The sequence below is a fragment of the Rattus rattus genome, chromosome 6, assembly GCF_011064425.1.
Source record: "Rattus rattus isolate New Zealand chromosome 6, Rrattus_CSIRO_v1, whole genome shotgun sequence".
NCBI classification, from domain to species: domain Eukaryota; kingdom Metazoa; phylum Chordata; class Mammalia; order Rodentia; family Muridae; genus Rattus; species Rattus rattus.
In genome coordinates this window covers 157665632-157689348 of record NC_046159.1, presented here as the reverse complement: position 1 = coordinate 157689348, position 23717 = coordinate 157665632, and the positions used below count along the sequence as shown (strand labels likewise).

Below are 23717 nucleotides of genomic sequence, written 5' to 3'. Positions count from 1 at the left end.
TCCTATCAAGAATGCTTTTCCTATTTACATTGTGTGTGACATTATATGTCAACTTCAGGCTTTTAAAACTGTGTATATATTTAGTAAGTTCAGTCTTTTTCTCCAGCTTCTGCATGATAGGAAAGGCTGTAGCCACTGGAAACAGTCATTTCTGGGTCTCCTGCTCAGTTCTTTGTTGGGCCTCACTCCAAGCAATTCTCTACTCCACGGGCTATTCTCACGCTGAACACTGAGTCCCTTCTTGGAACACAAAACAGAACAAGTCAAGTACCAGTGTTAATGAACTAAACTGACTCCAATGGCTGACGGTGCACTCACTCTGCAGAGTCCCTGGGGAAGAGCTGTGAAGATGCTTGGTCAGTGACGTTCTTGCTATGTAAGTAGGATGACCTAAGTTCAATTCCCAAACTCTTTGAAAGCACAACATCAATCCCTGGGCTCCAGGCCACCCAGCCAGACATTCTACTCAGGTGAGTTCACAGCCTATAAGAAACCCTGTCTGGGAAAATCAAGGTAGACACATGAAATTGGCCTTGTGTGACACTATACTCACATACACTCACATATATACACACCACACACAAGTGCATGCATACCACACATACTCAACACATAAATGTACACACAAGGATGGACACACACACACACACACATAACACACACACATACACACACACAATCCCTACAAGATTAAAAGGTTAAATTCCACGAAAAAATATCGGCAAAAGGATTATCAACTAGGAATAGACCAAATTTGGTGACACATATAAATAATGAACCAAAAGTGAAAACTCTGAGTAGGATCCTGCCTAACCATACATTAATAAGACTACTGAGCATTCCACAAGAAAAGAAAACAGAAATGATGACCATAGAAAGTTTTTTGTCAAAGATTGCAATGCAAAGGGGGAGAGAATGCAAAACTATTTTAAATGTTTGAGAGAAAATAATCTAAACTCTCATGTATAAGAATATCTTCCAAAATAAGGCAAAATAAAGCTATCTTAGACGTCCATATATCATGGAATTTATTAGCAGCAGACTTGCATTCCAAGAAATGTTACACTAGGTCTCCAACTAGACCACAGAGCTGTGGTAACAAAAACAGCATGGCACTGGTACAGAAAAAAGCATTGAGGTAGAAAAAGACACAGAAAGAAGCCATAGCCCTCTGACTCTTGACAAAGGAACCAAAAGTACTAGAGAAAGACAGCCTCATTAACAAGTGGTGCCAGAAAGTCTGTGTGTCTACACTAAGAACCAAAACTAGATCCTGCCTCTTCTGCACAAAAATCAACTCAGAATAGATTAAAAACTGCAGTGTAACCTGATACTTTGAAACTACCAAACTAAAAGTAAAAAAAAAAAAAAAAAAAAAAAATCTGGACAGCAACCCACAGCTCAGAAAGACAACAGCAAGAAGAAACAAACGGGCCTGTGTCAGACTAGCAACCTGTATGATGACAGAGACAGAGTGAGAGCCAACAGAAAAGGAGACAATCTGTGGCATCTATTCATCTAACATATTAATACACAGAATAATTTAACTCAGAAATTAAGCATCAAGTGAGCAAATAATTCAATAAATGAACAACTGAACAGTTTTCAAAACAATTTTTAAATGACTAATAAATACAGATTTAAAAAAATCTAACATTTACCCATCAAAATGCCACTATCTTATCCCAGTCAGAACTGCTTTTATCAAAATGCCACTCAGATTCTATCGTTCCCCAGTCAGAACTGCTTTTATCAAAGAAACAAAAACAAAAAGCAACAAATGCTTGTGAAAATGGGAGGTGGGGGTGGGAAAGAAACCTATTCAGTCCTAGTTAGAATATAAGCTGTTATAGCCACTATGGAAATCAGTATGGTGGTTTCTTAAAAAATTCAAAACTTAATCTCCATATGATCCAGCAGTAGTACCCCTTCTACTTAAATATCCAAGGAATCCAGACAGCTTACAACTGATAGACTATGAGTGTCACTGCCACTCCCCATTTCACAGAAGTTTAACACTCAATAAGCCTGGCAGTAACTGGGCAAGTAACTTCTCAGAGTTCTGTCTACAGGCCAAAACAATGTTAGTTTATCTCTACGACTGTAGATGAAGAAGACAGGGAAACCAGGGAGAGATGGTATGGATAGAAACAGGCACAGATAGGATCACACCCAGAATCAAATGTGATATGAATACTCTAACTATCCAAATCCAGACAGGCTTATACAGTCATTTAACACAAAGACACAGGTTTACAGCGTAAGGATTGAAGAGTATTGTAAGGAAGGTAAAATAACTATTTTAACATGTGTCAAAGAGGACTTGAGAAGAGTTACCAATTAAACAATGATCCCCACTACCATAATTACAAGAGCTGGTTCACCTGGGATCCCATGCTTATGCTACTGGTGCCTGAACTTAAAAGCATGCAATGCTAGCTGACAGAAGTACAGGAGAAAGAGGCTCACAGTTTTACCCAGTGCCTCATAGTCCTCTCAACGGCAGTCTAAACAAGTGGACCTAAGTATCTCGAAAGAATGAGGACACCTACCAACAGTGGAGCTAACACTAAAAAGCACAGCACACAGATGAAGCAAATGTCCTGTCCTTTCTTCTGTGCCTTGCACACAGGCTAGAAAGCCTGATCAACAAATTAAAATGCCACACACACGAAGTGTATCCCTTCACATTGAGATCAACAGAGAAACTAAAGAAAAATTACTAACAAGCAAATCTCTCAAATATCCCCAAATGTTTCAGAACAAAATACCATACTTCAAAATATCCCAGGAATCAAAAAAGAAAAAGTATTTTTGACAAAGTAAAAATTAAAATGCTCTACAGGAAAGGATTGTGGGTTCATAAACAAGGATGATAAAGCTATGTAGTGGGGTACAGCACAGGGAGGTAGCAGATGGAGTATGGGGGTGCAGCTAAGTACTCAGATCAGAAAAGGAAAATGGCCTCAAAGATCAGAAAGATCAGCTCCAAGTGCAAGTTAGAAAATGTTACTCCAAAGGTCTACATCAGTAAACTAGAAAGAAAAAGAAACAGGAAAAAAATGCAATCAATGCTGCTCCTTTAAGAGGATCAATAAATCAATACATGTGTAAGCACACTGCTCAGGCGAGGATCTGGGTAAGTGCTAAGTCTCTACTTCCACTGATCGTTGAGGGAGCTGCCCATGGATCTGACATTGCTGCTGACATTAACAAAGCTTCTTCAAGCTGAGTAGGGCTTCCCATAAAAGAAACTGAACTGTTGCTAAACTCTTTTCCAAAAAATAAATTCCAAACCAGATGGTATCATCAATAAGCAATGGTGCACTGAAGGATGAGAAAATAAGTCTATGAAAACCACCCAGGGAAAGAGCCTGTTTCTGAACACTTGTAGTGAGGAAAGCATGACACATAAATCAAAATCATAAGCATCAAACAAAAAGGGAGAACCGCAGAACAATGTCATCAAAAACACTAAAGAAAGTCTTCAGCCAATTTTCATCATATTCAACCCCCCAAAGATAATATATTATGACAGCTCATTCAAGAAACAGCAGGCTAATTGTCATTTGAGAATAAATGCAATTTAACATACTTTGAGACTTAAAAAGTGTGTGGTTGTTTCAATATAAACAAAAACATTTAGCAAAATCCACCATCCATCTGCGTCAGAACTTCAGCAAAGCTGGGAAAGAAAGGGGCATACCGAACATAGTCGAAGACAAGTACTACCCGACAGCATTAAATACCTTCTCCCTAGTTTGAACTCAAGTGCAGGTCCCCAGTGGGAAAGTCCACATCCACTAGACAGTTTCTCTTGAGACTCTCTCTTCATCCCTACCCCTATCATTGGAATCAGAGAGCACTGGGTGGGCCATTTCTGTATAGGCTGTGTCATAGGACATGTTTCCACATCAATCTTGTATCATATAACAGACTTCCTTTCCTTTGTTTTTTTTTTTTTTTTTTTTTTTTTGGTTCTTTTTTTTGGAGCTGGGGACCGAACCCAGGGCCTTGCGCTTCCTAGGCAAGCGCTCTACCACTGAGCTAAATCCCCAACCCTTTCCTTTGTTTTTAATTGTGGTAAAAGACATGTAACATAAAATGTACCAATGTAAAATTTTATTTTAAAGCATGGCTTGGTACTATTAATAATAGTCATATTACTTATAACCATTACCACCAAACTCCTTTATCTTGCAAACTTGAAAGTATTCCCAAACTATTCTCCACCCACCTACCCACCCCTACCCACCCCATCTCTGGTATACATCACCTATCTCTGTCTTTATAGACTAGACTACTGCAATTCCTCTTGGAAACAGAACCCCAGAGTCTGTCTCTTTGGACTGGCTTCCAGGGGTAAGTTACATTCCATTTGACATGCATACCACTTTTCGCTTGGCTTATCATCTAACAACAGGCTACTTCTACTTTTTGGCTATTGTTGTAAAGACCTTTTGAAATAATACTTGGTTAAACAAGCTGAGAGAATAAAAGAGATGACATGGCAAATTCAGGCAACGCACATGGAAATTACTTCATCCACATTGAGAACAGCCATCAATGAGGAGTCTCTCTGACATCACAGGAGCTTACACACTAAAGCTCTGCAAGACAAGATATAGGAAGTGGGCTCTTGCTCTTTAAGGAATGCAAAGTTTCTTCAGAGCATCAATTTGGGCTGGAGAGATGTGGTTAAGTACACTGACTGCTCTTCCAGAGGTCCTGAGTTCAAATCCCAGCAACCACATGGTGGCTCACAACCATCTGAAATGAGATCTGATGCCCTCTTCTGGTGTGCCTGAAGACAGCTACTGTGTACTCATATACATAAAATAAATAAATAAATCTTAGAAAAAGAACATCAATTCATGAGGGGTTTGCAGAGGGGAAACTGGGAAGGGGGATATCAGTTGAAATGTAAATGAGTAAAATGATTAATAATAAATGAACATCAATGCAAATGAGCGAAGTTTGTAATGCGAAGTTAAAAGTCCAAGAACCTGCAATGCAGGATTTTACGTCACCAGAAAGAACTAGCAGTCTCTGGACAGGAAAGAAAGGTCAAGGGCAGAAAGCTTCAGGAACATGGAACGAAAGCTTAGGAGTGGAGAAATGTGTCTGAAATTATCATTTTTCATGACTGTGTATTTGCTACAAACTCACTTTGTTCTAATGGAAGGCAATTTAGTTAAGTAGTCAGGTGAACTTCAGTAAGTGAACTTAAATATTCACTAAATCCAAGGATGGAGATAGAGTCTGACCCCTTTCCTGATAGAAATCTTCAGAGGAGGTCCAGCAGTCTCTCAGAGACATTTTCTCTTTTGGTTTGACCTCGAATCTTCTTAACCCTACTCTCCTCTAAATAAAAAAGAAGAAGGCCCTGAACCCACTTGTCATACACAGATTCCTCTCAGTTGTTCAGGATAAAAACAAGGTGGATGGGGAGGGGTTGGACGTAAGACAGCAAAGACCCCCCTAACTTTCAAGTTTCTGATTTGGCAGGATTCTTGGGTGGAAGTACCCTGAAGACTAACGAAACAGCAATAAGCTCTGCTTTGGCAATGGCCTGTGCAGCATCTCATGAGAGCCCAGGGCATGCAGAGTTAGGCTAGTCTTTGGTTAGCACTGGATAGGAGAGTGAGAGGTACAGATAGTCAAGGGATCAACAAAGAAAGGGGGAAAACAGAGGGAAAGGTTGTTAATTATAAAGAAGGGATGCGGAGGTGAGATCACAAATGCCAAAAACCACAGTATGGGGCAACCCAAAAGTCAGCAGGGGCCTAAACAGAGACCAAATTCTGATTTGGTTTGAAATTCATTTTCAGATGGCTGAGTGCTGACTGAGGAAATGAGTTCTAAACCTTTCCTTCTTAACTCCCATTGGAAAGCCCAATTTGCGAATTCATTTGCAATAACAGAAAGCCCAGGATAACAAAAACTATTCTCAACCATAAAAGAACGGGGGAATCACCAACCCTGACCTCAAGCAGTATTACAGAGCAATAGTGATTTAAAACTGCATGGTATTGGTACAGAGACAAGCAGATAGATCAGTGGAATAGAACTGAAGATCCAGAAATGAACCCACACACCTAGGTCCCTTGATCTTTGACAAAGGAGCTAAAACCATCCAGTGGAAACAGGATAGCATTTTCAACAGATGGTCCTGGTTCACCTGGAGGTCAGCATGTAGAAGAATGCAAATTGATCCATTCTTATCTCCTTGTACAAAGCTCACGTCCAAGTTGATCAAGGACCTCCACATCAAACCAGATATACTCAAACTAATAGAAGAGAATGGGAGGAAGAGCCTCAAACACATGGGCACAGGGGAAATTTCCTGAGTATGACACCAATGGCTTATATGGGACCTCACAAAATTGCAAAGTTTCTGTAAGGCAAAGGATACTGTCAATAGGACAAAACTGCAACCAACAGATTGGGAAAGATCTTTACCAACCCAAATCCAATAGAGGGATAATGTCCAATATATACAAAGAACTCAAGAAGTTAGACTCCAGAGAGCCAAATAACCTGTCTTAGTCAGGGTTTCTATTCCTGCACAAACATCATGACCAAGAAGCAAGTTGGGGAGGAAAGGGTTTATTCAGATTACACATTCACATTGCTGTTCATCACCAAAGGAAGTCAGGACTGGAACTCAAGCAGGTCAGGAAGCAGGAGCTGATGCAGAGGCCATGGAGGGATGCTGCTTACTGGCTGCTTCCCCTGGCTTGCTCAGCTTGCTCTCTTATAGAACCCAAGCCCAGGGACGGCACCACCCACAATGAGCTGGGTCCTCCCCCCATTGACCACTAGTTGAGAAAATGCCTTACAGCTGGGTCTCATGGAGGCATTTCCTCAACTGAGGCTCCTTTCTCTGTGATAACTCCAGCTTGTGTCAAGTTGACACACAAAACCCTATTTTAAAAATGGGGTACAGAGCTAAACAAAGAATTCTCAACTGAGGAATATCCAATGGCTGAGAAGAACCTAAAGAAATGTTCAACATCCTCAGTCATCAGGGAAATGCAAAACAAAACAACCCTGAGTTTCCACCTCACACCAGTCAGAATGGCTAAGATCAAAAACTCAGGTGACAACAGTTGCTGAACAGGATTTGGAGAAATAGGAACACTCCTCTATTCTTGGTGGGATTGCAAGCTGGTACAACTGCTTTGGAAATCAGTCTAGTGGTTCCTCAGAAAATTGGACATAGTACTACCTGAGGACCCAGCTATACCAATCCTGGGCATATACCCAAAAGATGCTGCAACCTATAACAAGGACACATGTTCCACTATGTTCACAGCAGCCTTATTTATAATAGCCAGAAGCTGGAAAGGACCCAGATGTCCTTCAATGAAGGAATGGGGACAGAAAATGTGGTACATCTACACAATGGAACACTACTCAGCTATCAAAAACAATGACTTTATGAAATTCATAGGCAAATGGATGGAACTGGAAAATATCATCCTGAGTGAGGTAATCCAGTTACAAAAGAACACACTGATAAGTGGATATTAGCCCAAAAATTTGGAATATCCAAGATACAATTCACAGACCACATGAAGCTCAAGAAGGAAGACCAAAACATGGATGCTTCAGTCCTTCTTAGAAGGAACAAAATTCTCAAGGGAGGAAACACAGAAACAAAGTGTGGAGCAGAGACTGAGGGAAAGGCCATCCAGAGACTGCCCTACTTGGGGATCCATCCCATATACAGACACCAAACCCAGACACTACTGTGGATGCCAAGAAGTGCTTGCTTACAGGAGCCTGATGTAGCTGTCTCCTGAGAGGTTCTGCCAGAGCCGGACAAATACAGAGGTGGATGCTCACAGTCAACCATTGGACTGAGAATGGGGTCCCCAATGGAAGAGTCAGGGAAAGGACTGAAGGAGCTGAAAGGGTTTGCACCCATAGGAAGAACAATACCAACCAATCAGAACCCCCAGAGCTCCCAAGGACAAAATCACCAACAAAAGAGTACACATGAACAGACCCATGACTCCAGCCACATATATAGCAGAGGATGGCCTTGTTGGACATCAGTGGGAGGAGAAGCCATTGGTTCTGTAGAGGCTTGATGCTCCAGTATAGGGGGATGCTAGGGTGGTGAGGCGGGAGTGGGTAGGTAGGTCAGGGAGTACTCTCATAGAAGCAGGGGGAGGGAGGATATATACAGGGTTTCTAGAGGGGAAACCAGGAAAGGGGATAACATTTGAAATGTAAATAAATAAAACATCCAATTAAAAAAATAATATTCAAGAGCCTGGGGGTGGCTCCGAGGTAGAGCACACGCTTGGCATGCCTGAGGCCTTGGGTTCAAACTCAAGTGCCAAGAAATACAAGAAAAAAATAATATTCAGAAGGAAAAGCAAAGTCAACAAAAGATTCTGAAACAAAGAAATATCCAGGTGCAATTACAATTTCCTATAGAGTACATGCACACACCTCCAGGAAAAAGAATCTGAGAAACTGAAACAATGTGGCTGCTGGAAAGTAAAGAAAGGACAAGGACTGAAAGCATGGCCAGACCACAAACTCTGGCCACACCACATGGAGACACTCAGCTGGTATTCCACAGGAAATTTCCTTCCTACTGGCTCTCACAATTCTAGAAGGTGCTACAGGCTGCTGGGATAGAGGAAGTCATCAACAGTCTTTCTTACCCAGCTGTGAACCCCATGAATGCAATAACAGGTCCAGGGGTGAATGTGACTACTATTTTCCTAAATGGATATAATGCCAATCTGCCCCTAAATTCACTATCTCTAATACGTGTAGATTAGTGCAGCTCTCAGGCCTCATCAAGGAAGTTTCTTGGCACAGTAGACAGTAGTTAACATGAAACTCACAGTTCGTCAAAATCCAAAAACTAACTATCATATCTATGGTCTACTAAGCCACAATGGAAACATCTGTATCATAGCTCCCAACCAAGGCTAAGATCTCAACAAGGAAAAGGGGGCGGAAAGATTACAAGAAACAGAGGTTGGGGAGCATTTGAATCAAGCCATGTTTTCTTAACAGATGACCTTTATAGCAGCTGTGGTTACCTGCACAAGACCTGCACAATATGGAGTCAGGCAGCATTCCAGTTTGGAAGGGCTCTTGAGCCCCACCCACCTTGGTTGGGAAGCTTTTGAAGCGGATGACTTCTAGGGAGGGAGAACCATAAGTAGACCCAGCTCCAGTAGATGGTCCAACACTAATGAGTGTATGGACAACACAAACCAGCATCGGTGGGTTTTTTTAAAAGGATACAGAGTTGAGAGGAGGCTGGGAGGTGTTAAAGAGAGGAGTGGGGTGAATATTATTAAAGTACATTGTATATACATAATAGTCTCAAAAATTAATGAAAATGGTATTTTAGATTTCTTTTTAAATCATGATCAGAAGCTACTTCAGCCAGTCTAATTCTTAATGCACCTCATAAATGCAATCTACTCATGTACTTATGTATATAATTCATTTTTAAAATATCCTACAACTGAGATGGCCCGTTCCTCTGTCTCAAAGCCAGTCATGTGTTCCACTGGAGATACTCACTTGGGTAAGAAAAGGCTCTCTACTATAGAACTCTGACAACAGCACCTTCACTTCACATTTTAAAGTAGACCCTGAAGGCTCCTTCTCACCTGATAATCCCAACTGGAAAAGCTTAGGAACTACATCAGCCAGCTATATTTTGACTGCCATGACGAGCATAGCCAGTTCTGTGCACAGCAGTGGAAAGCATGCCCAGGCCAGGGAGGCATGGGCTGAGGACCATCAGCAGCTGCTCTTCTGCCTCTGTCATGTAACGCAGGGCAGTTTCAGCAGTTCCTCATTCTTAGAAATCCTAACCAGATCTCCAGATGTAACACTCAAACATAAGTTAATTAAACAGCTGCTTTGTTATCTTTAATAAAACTGAATATATTACATACATGTTTTCTGAGAAGTTTTCACTGTGGATTTTGAAACTACTGTTATATCGATATCATAATTAGAATCTATAAATCACACTCTGCTTCACACCTACCACTGCTGAGTATCTGTGAACGTATAAATCACACTGTGACTCACATCTACCACTGCTGAGTACCTGTGAAAGTATAAATCACACTCTGCTTCACACCTACCACTGCTGAGTATCTGTTAAAGTATAAATCACACTCTGCTTCACACCTACCACTGCTGAGCATCTGTGAAAGTATAAATCACACTGTGACTCACATCTACCACTGCTGAGCATCTGTGAAAGTATAAATCACACTCTGCTTCACATCTACCACTGCTGAGTATCTGTGAAAGTATAAATCACACTCTGCTTCACACCTACCACTGCTGAGTATCTGTGAAAGTATAAATCACACTCTGCTTCACATCTACCACTGCTGAGCATCTGTGAAAGTATAAATCACACTCTGCCTCACATCTACCACTGCTGAGTATCTGTGAAAATATAATTCACATTCTGCTTCACACCTACCACTGCTGAGTATCTGTGAAAGTATAAATCACACTCTGCTTCACATCTACCACTGCTGAGCATCTGTGAAAGTATAAATCACACTCTGCCTCACATCTACCACTGCTGAGTATCTGTGAAAATATAATTCACATTCTGCTTCACACCTACCACTGCTGAGTATCTGTGAAAGTATAAATCACACTCTGCTTCACATTTACCACTGCTGAGCATCTGTGAAAGTATAAATCACACTCTGCTTCACACCTACCACTGATAAGCATCTGTGAAAGTATAAATCACACTCTGCTTCACATCTACCACTGCTGAGCATCTGTGAAAGTATAAATCACACTCTGCTTCACATCTTCCACTGCTGAGTATCTGTGAAAGTATAAATCACACTCTGCTTCACACCTACCACTGATGAGTATCTGTGAAAGTATAAATCACACTCTGCTTCACACCTACCACTGATGAGTATCTGTGAAAGTATAAATCACACTCTGCTTCACATTTACCACTGCTGAGCATCTGTGAAAGTATAAATCCACACTGTGCCTCATCTACCACTGCTGAGTATCTGTGAAAATATAATTCACCCTCTGCTTCACACCTACCACTGCTGAGTATCTGTGAAAGTATAAATCACACTCTGCTTCACACCTACCACTGATGAGTATCTGTGAAAGTATAAATCACACTCTGCTTCACATTTACCACTGCTGAGAATCTGTGAAAGTATAAATCACACTGTGCCTCACATCTACCACTGCTGAGTATCTGTGAAAATATAATTCACCCTCTGCTTCACACCTACCACTGCTGAGTATCTGTGAAAGTATAAATCACACTCTGCTTCACACCTACCACTGCTGAGTATCTGTGAAAGTATAAATCACACTCTGCTTCACACCTACCACTGCTGAGTATCTGTGAAAGTATAAATCACACTCTGCTTCACATCTACCACTGCTGAGCATCTGTGAAAGTATAAATCACACTCTGCCTCACATCTACCACTGCTGAGTATCTGTGAAAATATAATTCACATTCTGCTTCACACCTACCACTGCTGAGTATCTGTGAAAGTATAAATCACACTCTGCTTCACATCTACCACTGCTGAGCATCTGTGAAAGTATAAATCACACTCTGCCTCACATCTACCACTGCTGAGTATCTGTGAAAATATAATTCACACTCTGCTTCACACCTACCACTGCTGAGTATCTGTGAAAGTATAAATCACACTCTGCTTCACACCTACCACTGCTGAGTATCTGTTAAAGTATAAATCACACTCTGCTTCACACCTACCACTGATGAGCATCTGTGAAAGTATAAATCACACTGTGACTCACATCTACCACTGCTGAGTACCTGTGAAAGTATAAATCACACTATGCTTCACACCTACCACTGCTGAGTATCTGTTAAAGTATAAATCACACTCTGCTTCACACCTACCACTGATGAGCATCTGTGAAAGTATAAATCACACTGTGACTCACATCTACCACTGCTGAGCATCTGTGAAAGTATAAATCACACTCTGCTTCACATCTACCACTGCTGAGTATCTGTGAAAGTATAAATCACACTCTGCTTCACACCTACCACTGCTGAGTATCTGTTAAAGTATAAATCACACTCTGCTTCACACCTACCACTGATGAGCATCTGTGAAAGTATAAATCACACTGTGACTCACATCTACCACTGCTGAGTACCTGTGAAAGTATAAATCACACTCTGCTTCACACCTACCACTGCTGAGTATCTGTGAAAGTATAAATCACACTCTGCTTCACATCTACCACTGCTGAGTATCTGTGAAAGTATAAATCACACTCTGCCTCACATCTACCACTGCTGAGCATCTGTGAAAGTATAAATCACACTGTCACACCTACCACTGCTGAGCATCTGTGAAAGTATAAATCACACTCTGCTTAACATCTACCACTGCTGAGTATCTGTGAAAGTATAAATCACACTGTGCCTCACATCTACCACTGCTGAGTATCTGTGAAAGTATAAATCACACTGTGACTCACACCTACCACTGCTGAGTATCTGTGAAAGTATAAATCACACTCTGCTTCACATCTACCACTGCTGAGTATCTGTGAAAGTATAAATCACACTCTGCCTTACATCTACCACTGTTGAGTATCGGTGAAAGTATAAATCACACTCTGCTTCACACCTACCACTGATGAGCATCTGTGAAAGTATAAATCACACTCTGCCTCACATCTACCACTTCTGAGTATCTGTGAAAGTATAAATCACACTCTGCTTCACACCTACCACTGCTGAGTATCTGTGAAAGTATAAATCACACTCTGCTTCACATCTACCACTGCTGAGTATCTGTGAAAGTATAAATCACACTCTGCTTCACATCTACCACTGCTGAGTATCTGTGAAAGTATAAATCACACTCTGCTTCACATCTACCACTGCTGAGTATCTGTGAAAGTATAAATCACACTCTGCTTCACATCTACCACTGCTGAGTACCTGTGAAAGTATAAATCACACTCTGCTTCACATCTACCACTGCTGAGTATCTGTGAAAGTATAAATCACACTCTGCTTCACATCTACCACTGCTGAGTATCTGTCAAAGTACTGTTTACTTCCATGTTACAGCAAGGAACACAGCAGGCAAAGCTCAGAGTGAAGAGTGACACTGACCAAATGCAAGCCTTCTCAAGAAACAGTAATCTCTAACAAAGTCCCTCTCCCGAGGACTCAGATAAGGAATAGGTTCAGATACCTAAATTATATACAAGCTGATCTGAAAGAAAGGCTACTCTTGTTTCAGTATCATACCTTTGTAACTCAGCATTTTGACCTTGCATAACTAGTGAGTTATAAGGTACAAAGATAAAAATCATTTAAAAACATAACAAGCAAACATATTTCACAGATGGTGCCTGAACTCGAAGGCAAACTCATCTGGGGCTTGAGAAGAAGAGTGATGGAAAATAAGCTCGCTTGTCTTCCCAGCCAAGCAGTGAACAGCAAGCTGTCATGGAGGTGTTCTTCAAAACACACGGCTGAGCATCTGCAGGGAACTGCTTAACCACTCTCATTTCATCCTGCTGTAACCATGTCCTCTAGTCACACTCAGTCTGTATTAAACAGTGATCTATACTTAAAATAAGAACATCCACTATGCCAAAATAGGGATTCTTTACAATCAAACTCTGACCACACACCAGAACAATGTGTCAGCTCATTGAAGGCACAGCAATGTTCTTACAGGTTTTAAAGGACTGAATGCAAAAAAAAAAAAAAAACTTACATTTGCTACATACAATAAACTACATTCATTTCATTGACTTAAAATGCCTGCTCAAAATAACCCTCACAACTTCTTTGTAGCAAGTGATAAGCTTATTAAGTTATTTAGTGAACATTTTTCAATGAACCCATGTCCCCCATTCAAATGTAGTAAGCTATGTGAGAGTAATGCTTCAATGGGCATGTTAGTCACATCGTGCACTTAAACCTTGAGCTGCAGACTTCATCAACAATAGCAGCTGATGATTCTTAAAAGAAAACAGCTATAAGACATTTTTGTTTTCATTTTCTTATACAACTATATCATCAAATTCACTATGGTACTCTGGAATCAGTGTACTTTCAATTCATAATTGAATTTATCCTCTTCATTAACCATCACTCAGATGTCAGGTCCTATGTTCTGTTCTGCTGTGTGCCCATTTCTCCTAATGACAGATGCTGCGGATTGATCTCACAGGAGCGAAGGAGATCAAGTTGAGGTCAGATCTCCTTGTGAGAGCTGAGGAGAGAGGGAAATTTTCACAGCCAGGGATGTGGTTAATGCGGCCTCTGTTCTGATCTCAAGCTTTTCAGCTGGTGCATCACAATCCTGCTCTTCAGCAGGGGCACACTCATCTGTACCTCACCTTCTTAAAATCAAAGGCTCAATCCAAAGCATTAGCAGATCACAAAGTAACTTTCTAGTTTGCATTTCCCATAATACAAAACGCAGGCTTTATCTCTACTCTAGAACTTTTTGAACACTGCAGAAAGCCTCCATGAATCTGTTTAACGTATTTACTCTTTTCATCTATTCAGTGCCACTGGGCATAACACGCATTGCAGTGCGTACTGCTGTCTCACATGGCGCCACATGACTCACTGTACCGCAGCGCACTCCACTAATCCTGTTTGGACAGCTGGGGCCAAGAGCTTCTCAGCTGCATTTTAATTGTTCCATCTTTTTTTTTTCCTTTTTATTTATCTCTATGGCAAACTATTCAGGAATTTAATTTGTCAGGCTTCAAAAAGTAAATTTTACCATTAATTTGTTTTGTTTGTAGTAAGCCTATACACAGCAGGTGATTTTCTCCCATAAAATAAAAATACATTAATGATTATGAATTACTCTTAAATAACAAAGCACAATAAATAAGACTTTCAAAGGGTCGAAATGGAAAGGCAGCTGATCACTACCAGTATCTGCTGGACTATCCTGACAGATGCAGCATTAGCTTCATTAGTGGTGGCACTAATGTGTATGCTTCATGTTTCAATATTAGCCCATCATAAGCAGATGCGTTCTACCAATCAAACACGAAAGAGTCATACTCAATAAATGGCCTGTGGAAGAGAGGTTTTAGACTTATACTTTAATTTTACTGTTTATTAAAGCATACAAAACTACCGCAAAGCACCCGCTTTCTGACACAGCTGTGACACTGATGGCAAAACCCTTGAGTCGGTAATGGAGGCAGTATCAGGGCAGAGCAAGCTCCTGGTCTACACTGCCAATGGAGATGGGGACAGAGTTCACACAGAGCAGAGCAAGCTCCTGGTCTACACTGCCACTGAAGATAGGGACAGAGTTCACAGATTACTCTGCCTGGTCATTTTCTCATCGTTAATTTACAAGGTTAAAACCTAAGTCTTGAGAATTATATAGAACTGCCTAAAAGAAACATCTGCCTGAAATAATATTTAGCTAAGAACAGTCTAGAACAGTGCATTATAAAGGACAAATGACTTATGACTCAACTATTTCAGCAACAAAGTAGAATTCTCTTTCACAGTAAAGCCTGCCTGTATTTCAGTCATTTAAGGAAACGCTATGATTGGCAGGCAAGTGGAGACCGCAGGACTGACAACTGTCCTTTGACTTGGTGTCTGCTCTCAGGGACTACACACATCATGCTCAGCTCTATTTCCATGAGCACAGAGCAGCTTAAAAAATGTTTACAAATTTCTATTTTTTTAAAAGCACACATTAAACTATACATTTGGAAATATATTCATATGTGGAAATTGTTTTAATATTTTCTAGGTGCTAAAGTGATTTTTAAAAGTCACAGTTTCCTCATTAGAAGATTCAAAAGCCCAACTTGCAAATGTGGTAAGAAATAAAAGACTTATTTATTGTTTGGGAAAGGAATGGTTTAAGTGCTTAAAAAATAAATGGTCTTTGTTTAAAAAAAGCACTGGCTCTGGTATGGCCCTATACACAAATAAAGTATAGGATAATATAATATTATGTTTTAAAGGTGATTTTTATAAAGAATTTATAAAGCAAAAGTTAAAGAGATGTAATAAAGCTATCTGTAAAACCATGGACTTTTAATGAGCATTTCTCAATCCAACTTACCCAGTGTTCTTGACATCACAGGCAAAGCAGAGCTCAAGACTAAAATTGACACACAATTCCCAATGATCTGTGGAGAGAAGGAAAGCATGATGTGCAGGGAAACAGCAGCAGGCAAGAGCCCCTCACAGCACTCTTGGAAGGACAGTGCAGGACAAAGACTCGGAGCACCTGGCAACTTCTTAAAGACACTAATCACAGAGTAGAATTTAAACATAATGAGCCTTTCCATTTAAAGTTACATTTATGAATTTATGAAACAGCGTATAGGTGCAAACAAATAGACACTCATAGAATACATAAATCGTATACATTTTATATTATTTTAATGTGGTTGGCAATTTGAAAGCTTTGCCTATGAAATTAAAAAAAAAAAAAAAAAGAACACCTTTGGACTCCTGACTAAATCTTATCTTACGTAACATCTATTCTGACCTATACAACCATTATAAGCTTCAACTCTGGGATTTGAAAACACTAGAAACAAAAACATCTAAATCTAAGTAATTCATGTGCAATGTATCTTCTAGTTACTCAGTCTCCTCCAATGAGAGGCACTGAAAACAATTAGTATTTATAATCGCCGCAATTAGATACTTGCTACTTAGTGACTTTAAGGAACCTGTAATAGTATACATCTGGGTGGATGGATAGATATTCCATACAAGTAATATATATTATAGAGCAGGTACACACACACACTCTTGCGGACTGTAAATATAGACTATGTAATACAAATGGGAAAGGCCAGCAGCAGCTTTTAGCCATTCTCCTTAGGCAGCCTGTGAGATTATTTTATAAAGATCCATTTATTATGTAATGAAACAGCCTTTATTGCCCTGGAGTCAGTGACACATTGTATAAAATCAAATTAGCCTCACATCACACTGTCTCTGAACAGATCTCTTCCTTCTCACTTTAATTATTCAGAATTGAATACTTTGTCTCTACTACTTGTAGCAACTAAGCTCTTCAGATTTCAAACAAGCTCCCAAAGTACAGTTAGCACAGTCCAAGTTACTCATTAGCAATATGTTTTCTTTAAGAAGAAAAGGGGTCCTTTCAGGAGACTTCCACAGCTAGTTACCAAGTGCTGTAGTTCTATGCATTTACAAGTGAATGGATGCAGTCCAAATTACACAGAGCACATCCTATCCCACTCACTCAGCATTCTGAAAACCTTCCTTTGTGTATCTGCTACTTACAAATACACATCAGCCCAGAAGAGCTATTCAGGGTGATTACTAACTAAAACACTTGCTTATCTTGGAAGCAAAAGAAAAGCCAGTGGCTTCTAAGACTTTACCTTACCTTTGTCATGGTTGTGTCATCCTTCTTGGGTGTAAAGTTTCCAAAAACTCTGAGGCTATAGAAACCAACAACAGAAGATACCATGAGATAGCTGTGAGAATGAAGGAAAAACTCTCCAAGAGAATGCATACTTCCCAAAGTTAAAACCCATAGGAAAAGCAAAGCAAAACAAATAGCCACTAAGGCTTATGGAAGACTGGCTTGTTTTTCTTTGCAGACAAGTGTCTTAGTAAATTACTACTGTCCCAGAAACTAGACAGAAAACTTGTTAACAGACATAACATTCGGCTGAAGAAAGGATACAAAATCAGAATGATTTCAAGTGCAGCTCCCACAAAGCCAAAAGTGGAGAGAGAGGCGCTTCCTATGCCAGGGCCCTGCAGGGAAGACACTCCTCAGAATCCAGTGATGCCATTACACAAGACAATTGAATGAGGAACACTTAACACCTACTTAGGATAGCATGAACCCCCCAAAGCCTGACTGACTTCTTCATACACTCAACAGCATGTTATTAATTCTAACAGGTTCAAAAATAACCTGGTTTGCCTCAAATGTACTTTTAAGTCATTTGCCAAAATGATATCATTATGATTAGTGCTGTAAAATAGAACAATCTGCTATCTGAGAAAAACACCTTGAATGTTCTGGGAGTTATTTTTTCCTTTTTTTATATTTAATTTTCCTTTCTTTTTTAAAAACTTTTTACTGATTATTTGTGAATTTCACAGCATGCAGTTTTGGACCAGCCCCTTCACGCATTCCAACAGTTCATAGATGGGGTAGATGCTGGGGTAGGCTATCAAAGCCCTGCATCTGGGCCTGGACGATAGCTAAGTTGGTCAGCTTACAGCTCTTCAGCACTGCCCAAGAAAGAGGCAGGGCCCACTTTTCTGCAACTGGCAATGGGGCAGGGCTAGTTCACTTGCTCTTATGCTCCCATGCCCTCCAGGCCAGCTCTCACAAGCTGCACAGGCCAGCGGCAGGGCTAGCTCTCCCAAGATCATACCCTGGGGGGCAGCTCACATATGCCCCTACCACCTAGCCAGTTCTACTGTGTTGCCCAGGTGAGGTGCTGCTCTCTGGGGAGGCTTTTTTGTTTTTGTTTTTTAAATACAGTAATATATAACCAATGCAGAAGCAAAATATAAAGATTATACGCTAGAGCTTGCCAAATTTAAGATATATTTATAAAGCAATGTATATCCAATTTCCTTTTCCCAAATTTTCCTTGGTAATTCAGCTACAAATGTATGACTGATAACACTTATTTTTTAAAAGTAATTTTAACACAAAATAAAAAGTAACACATATTTTTATAAATATTATCCTAATCTCAAGACCTATATTTACTTATGCAAAACAGAACAAATAATGTCCAGATGCTGATAACTGACAGCAAACATCAGTCCACTAAAGTAGGAACAATATTTTCAAAGCTTACTGATAGAGATTAAAGGATAATCTCTAAATACACAACACCATTCCCCTGGTTGTCTTAAATTACAACAGCAGAGATAAAGCAAAATACAATGGAAAACAATAGCTAATATCACACACATTATAGTGGAGATAAAGGAGTAAGAATAACCCATGGAATTCCATACATAAAGTGAGGTCTTGGGACCAACTTTTAAGGGGCTGTGCCTCCTTCTCCCAATAATAGGCAGGACCCAGATGCAGTGGGTCAGAGTGTTCAAGAGTGCACCATACCATCATAGTCCAACATGCCCACCACTCTACTCAACAAATGGAAGCTCAGCTTTCATAAATTTTATAGTAAATCATTTCATCCACTTTTCTCTCATTAATCTGTCTTTTGCTACTAGGCCCTCTGTTATGAACCCTGTGCTGGGTAACAAAAAGATCCTACTTTCCTCCCCTACAAAGGTATACTGGCAAGACAAAAAAAAATGTTCTGGAATATTCACTGTCTCAAAAGCAATGACAGGAAGATTAAAAGCACTCAGACATTTGCACAAGCGCATGGAGCCTGGAAGTACAGGTCACGGTACTGTGCAGTAGGGGATGCTACAAAACGCACCCTGCTCTTCTGCGACACTACAGTGGAGTGAGAGCAAGCATGGGTCACATAGGCAGCTTCCCCCTTTGGGATTACAGTAAAAGGAAAAGGCAAAGCCAGGACTGCAAGGAGAAGCATCCTGTGCACAAGGCCTCCAGTGAGAGCTGAGGGAAACAAGGTGATAAAGGTAGAGGAGCTCTCACACATGCTGCTGCTTATGAAAGACAAAAATGGCCGAAGAAATTCAAAGCAGGTTATCTTCATCTCAAGTAGAAAGGAATTAAGACATAGAATGACAACATATGCCTTAAAGAGAAACATGACAGAGTAAGTCAGGAGGGTTTTAATGTCACCACTATGAGGATTGGAAAACTGCTGACTTAGAAAAATAAAGTGAATTTCAAAAGGTAAATCAAATACCCACTTTACATATTCAAAAGTAGCTAGGTCTGATGGCCCACACCTGTATTTCCAGTCCTTAGGAGGTAAAAGCATAGGGTCAGAAGTCCAAGGTCATCCTTGGCTCCATAAGGAGTCTCAGGCCAGGCTGAGTGAGTGTGTGCATGTAGGAAGCTGAGGCAAGGCATTGCAAAAGACAAAAGACTGTGTGTCAAGTACAAGTGTTCAGTGATAAACACCTTCCTAACAAAAGGTGTAGTTAAAACGGGGTAACCACCAGACTCTATTAAAATCCTCAACTTCTTTTGCTTGGGATTACTTTTGAGACAGTATCAGCATGTAGCCCAGGCTGATCTTGAACTCAAACTCATGACACTCAGTCCCTTAGGTGCTGGGACTGTATGCATGTGCCACCATGACTGGTGGCATCATCAATCTTTAAACCAGATAAAGTTAACTCATGAAACAAGTTCATCTAGATGCCCCTCCAATAGCCACACAGTTGAAGTGCATTTCAGAAGACGTGTGATACTTCTGACACACAGTCCCTCTACTTTTCCAACATGTAGTAAGTTGATGGAGTCTAGCTGATCTACCCTTTATACATCACTATTTTAGAGAAAGCATTTTCTTTAAAGAATTACAAGTAAAAAATTCAGTAAAAATCAACGTCAAGTCTGACACAGACGTCTATAAATAACCCAGATACTTGAAAGAAACACCCTAGAAACAAAAGTACATACATACATATCATATACATAAGATATGAACATGTTCATGCAAACTTTATTCAGAGAAGTTCACAGGGCCTAAAATGTTTACAACCAGAAAGATGTTTCCATGAGCTAACACAAAACATTCTGACACATCTAGAAAGACTTTGGAATGCATTTAACTTTACCCTTGTTCCCTTTGGCATTGCAGTCTCATCAACCAGCAGGCAAAGAATATTACACGCCACCAGGAGGACTGAAATGGACTGCAACAGAAAGGGTACTACTGTCAGGTCTCAGTTTCAAACACGACTTTTGACAATACATAGAACATGTGTCTTTCAGAATGGGGGACAGTCCTGTAATGAGTATACTCTATACAGTATACATAAGAACTCTAAGACAATTCCAAACCTTCTGTAAATTATAATTTCAAGGCTCATGACAGAAGATAACAATATGGAAGTGTTTCCTATGTCGACGCCGCAGTGAGAGACCCACAGCTTCACAAACCATAGCTCATCTTAGACAGGAACGCCACTCCTAAAGATTCGGGAGCAGCAGCCATGCTTTTTGTTTTTTTAATTCTCCTCGGGCAAAACCTGAAGTCCCTGATGCATGCAGAAGCTAAAGCTGGACAACTTATGACGACTTATCTAATTGTCATTCGTTTCCACTTCTGCTCTGCTGCATTTTTACAAATTGAAATACAGACAGATTTTGATTCTGTTAACAGAAACAAATTTTCCTGGGAGTGGCTTGGCTAAGGGAAACACAGAAGATGATACACTTTACTCAAGCTCGCAATTGCTTCTTACTGTTTCAATAAGGAGGAGAACCATAACAGCAGGATACACCAAATTTCTCTCCCATGCTGAAGCTTTTTTCCGCCTCTCTATTAGAAAGAAAACAAAATAAAATAAAAATTTCAGCAATTTCCAAAACTTATTTCCAGGTTCATGTTTTCATACACCTCATTATATTTCAACCAGTAAACATGAGTTTTTGCTTTCTGAAAAATGTAAATTGTACGATAAACTGTTTTTAATTATCTTCTACAAACTATAAAAATCCATTTAAAACCAGCTTACTACATGAAAAGCTCAATCCCATGAGGCTTAAATTTCAGCTTAGTAAAGACAACTTTGCTTTTAAAGAAATATATCATTAATGAGTAGCTCACTTTTAGGATAAGAATATGTGTACTCGATACACATGTATTTACTAATGTGGGCAGATATTTGAGTGGGTAAAGAAGTATGAATAATAATTCCTTCTATTTTCAGGTCCCAAGGCTGAATGAATACTTTGTTTTCCAAAGACTATAAAGGAACTTTACCTTCTAGCTGAAACAAACTACTTTGTACCACACCCTCCTTGTGCTATGATCATCGGGGAAGAAACATTAAACTTCGAAACAGTCTCCAAATGTTTAGAGCAACAAGATAAGGAAAGCAAGAAGGTAAAGAAAGGCTGACATTGTGTGACGTGATGGAGGTGAATCCTTCCTGTGAGCACCCTTTCCTGGCAATGTATTTTCAGTCTGGAGTTGGCATGGGCCCAAAAGTCTGAGAAATCAAGTGGAAGTGAAGAGACAATGGCAAGGGCCTGGAGTGACTCCACAGTAAGAGCCCCCACTCCTCATCTAGAGGACCTGGATTTGGTTGCTAGCACCCACATTGTGTGGCTCACAACTACCTGTTACTCCAGTTCCTAGGGTTCTGAGGGCACCTGCACACACGTGGCACACATACAGTCAAAGAGTTATGCACATGCAAACCCATGCACGTGCGTGCGCGCACACACACACACACACACACAGAGAGAGAGAGAGAGAGAGAGAGAGAGAGAGAGAGAGAGAGAGAGAGGATATTTTCCCTTTATTTTTGTACAAGAGGCTAAAGCAGCAATGCTGAAGTGAAATTCTCAGAAAACCCAATAGAAGCAAGTAGATAAACCAAGGAGCTTGGAGCTACAGAAGCAGCTAGAAATTGAGAGGGCAAAAATCTCAGAAATAAGAAATAAGAAGTAGGCTGCTAAGTTGATTTCTTCCTCCTTAAGACCTCAGTAATAGAAAAGCTACAGAAAGGAATGGAGATGTAGATGAGAGGCCTGGAGCTCAGCAATGTTCCAGACCAATTAAGAGTTCACTAGGAAGCAGGCAAAACACATCAGGACCAATGAAAAGCAACACCCTAGGAATACAGACAGACAGATAGACATGGCCACTATAAGAGCCTACCCAAAAGAAGAAAATGTACAGTTTCTACGGTTTTGTAAGAAATATCTAGAAGTCATATATTGCCAGGAGGCAAAGAAGAAAGAGACAACAGAAACAGACCCTCACTTGGTACACATACAGACTTAGTAGAAAGAGGCCTTGATTGACAGTCAACTAAATAAATGACAAAAAAACAAACTGACAAAGAAATCTGAACCACTGAAAACAGCCACATGATATCCCAGAGCTGAGAGTTCCTGTAACTAAAATAATTCAACAAAAAGCTTGAACAACAGTTATGGCACAGCTGGGAGATATTAAAGTGGGAAACAAACTAGAAGACTGCATGAGAGGCTAGGGCACAGAAAGGTGACATAAGAATGGGAGAAGTGTGTTTAACTGGAATCTGAAGGAATCAAAGAAAATAGGACAGATAAAAATTGGTAAGATAATGACCAACAATTTTTCAATAACGAAATTATCAAGCCACAGCCACAAAAGAAAGAAAAAAGAAAAGGACAGGCAAGCAGGCATATGCACCTGTGTGTGCGCACGCGCACGCGCGCGCGCGCACACACACACACACACACACACACACACACACACACACACACACACACTGCTCAGGACCCTGGACTTCTGGTCATGGGAAATACAATGGCCTTTGGGGACAGAGAACAATACGAACCTAAATGACCCAGCTTACCATCTTGAGAGTTTCCAGAACATGCAGCTGAGAGAAGGAGCCAAGAAAAGATCAGCTCATTCCTACCCTGGAAACATGAAATGTGAGTTTGAGAAAACAAACTTGTAAGTCTTCAGAGATGAGACTTCAGGACAAAGAAAGGACACTAAAATCTGCCAAGGATCACCTCAAACCCGTAACAACCCATGGCTGAAGACAAGCATGAGGGAAAAGTGCC

At 40.3% G+C, this 23717-nt stretch overlaps 1 protein-coding gene across 2 annotated transcripts in view; it reads right to left on the bottom strand.

Annotated features, from left to right (window-relative positions):
- Nucleotides 1-23717, bottom strand: part of Lmbr1 (limb development membrane protein 1) — a 128717-nt gene that overhangs the window by 6225 nt on the left and 98775 nt on the right. For both annotated transcript variants that reach the window (XM_032907191.1, XM_032907190.1), the window contains 5 exons: nt 21392-21468; nt 20762-20839; nt 17742-17815; nt 17439-17529; nt 16131-16197 (listed from right to left, as the gene is read on the bottom strand). In XM_032907191.1, coding sequence (XP_032763082.1) covers nt 16131-16197; nt 17439-17529; nt 17742-17815; nt 20762-20839; nt 21392-21468 — 387 coding nt within the window. The remainder of the gene's footprint in view (nt 1-16130; nt 16198-17438; nt 17530-17741; nt 17816-20761; nt 20840-21391; nt 21469-23717) is intronic.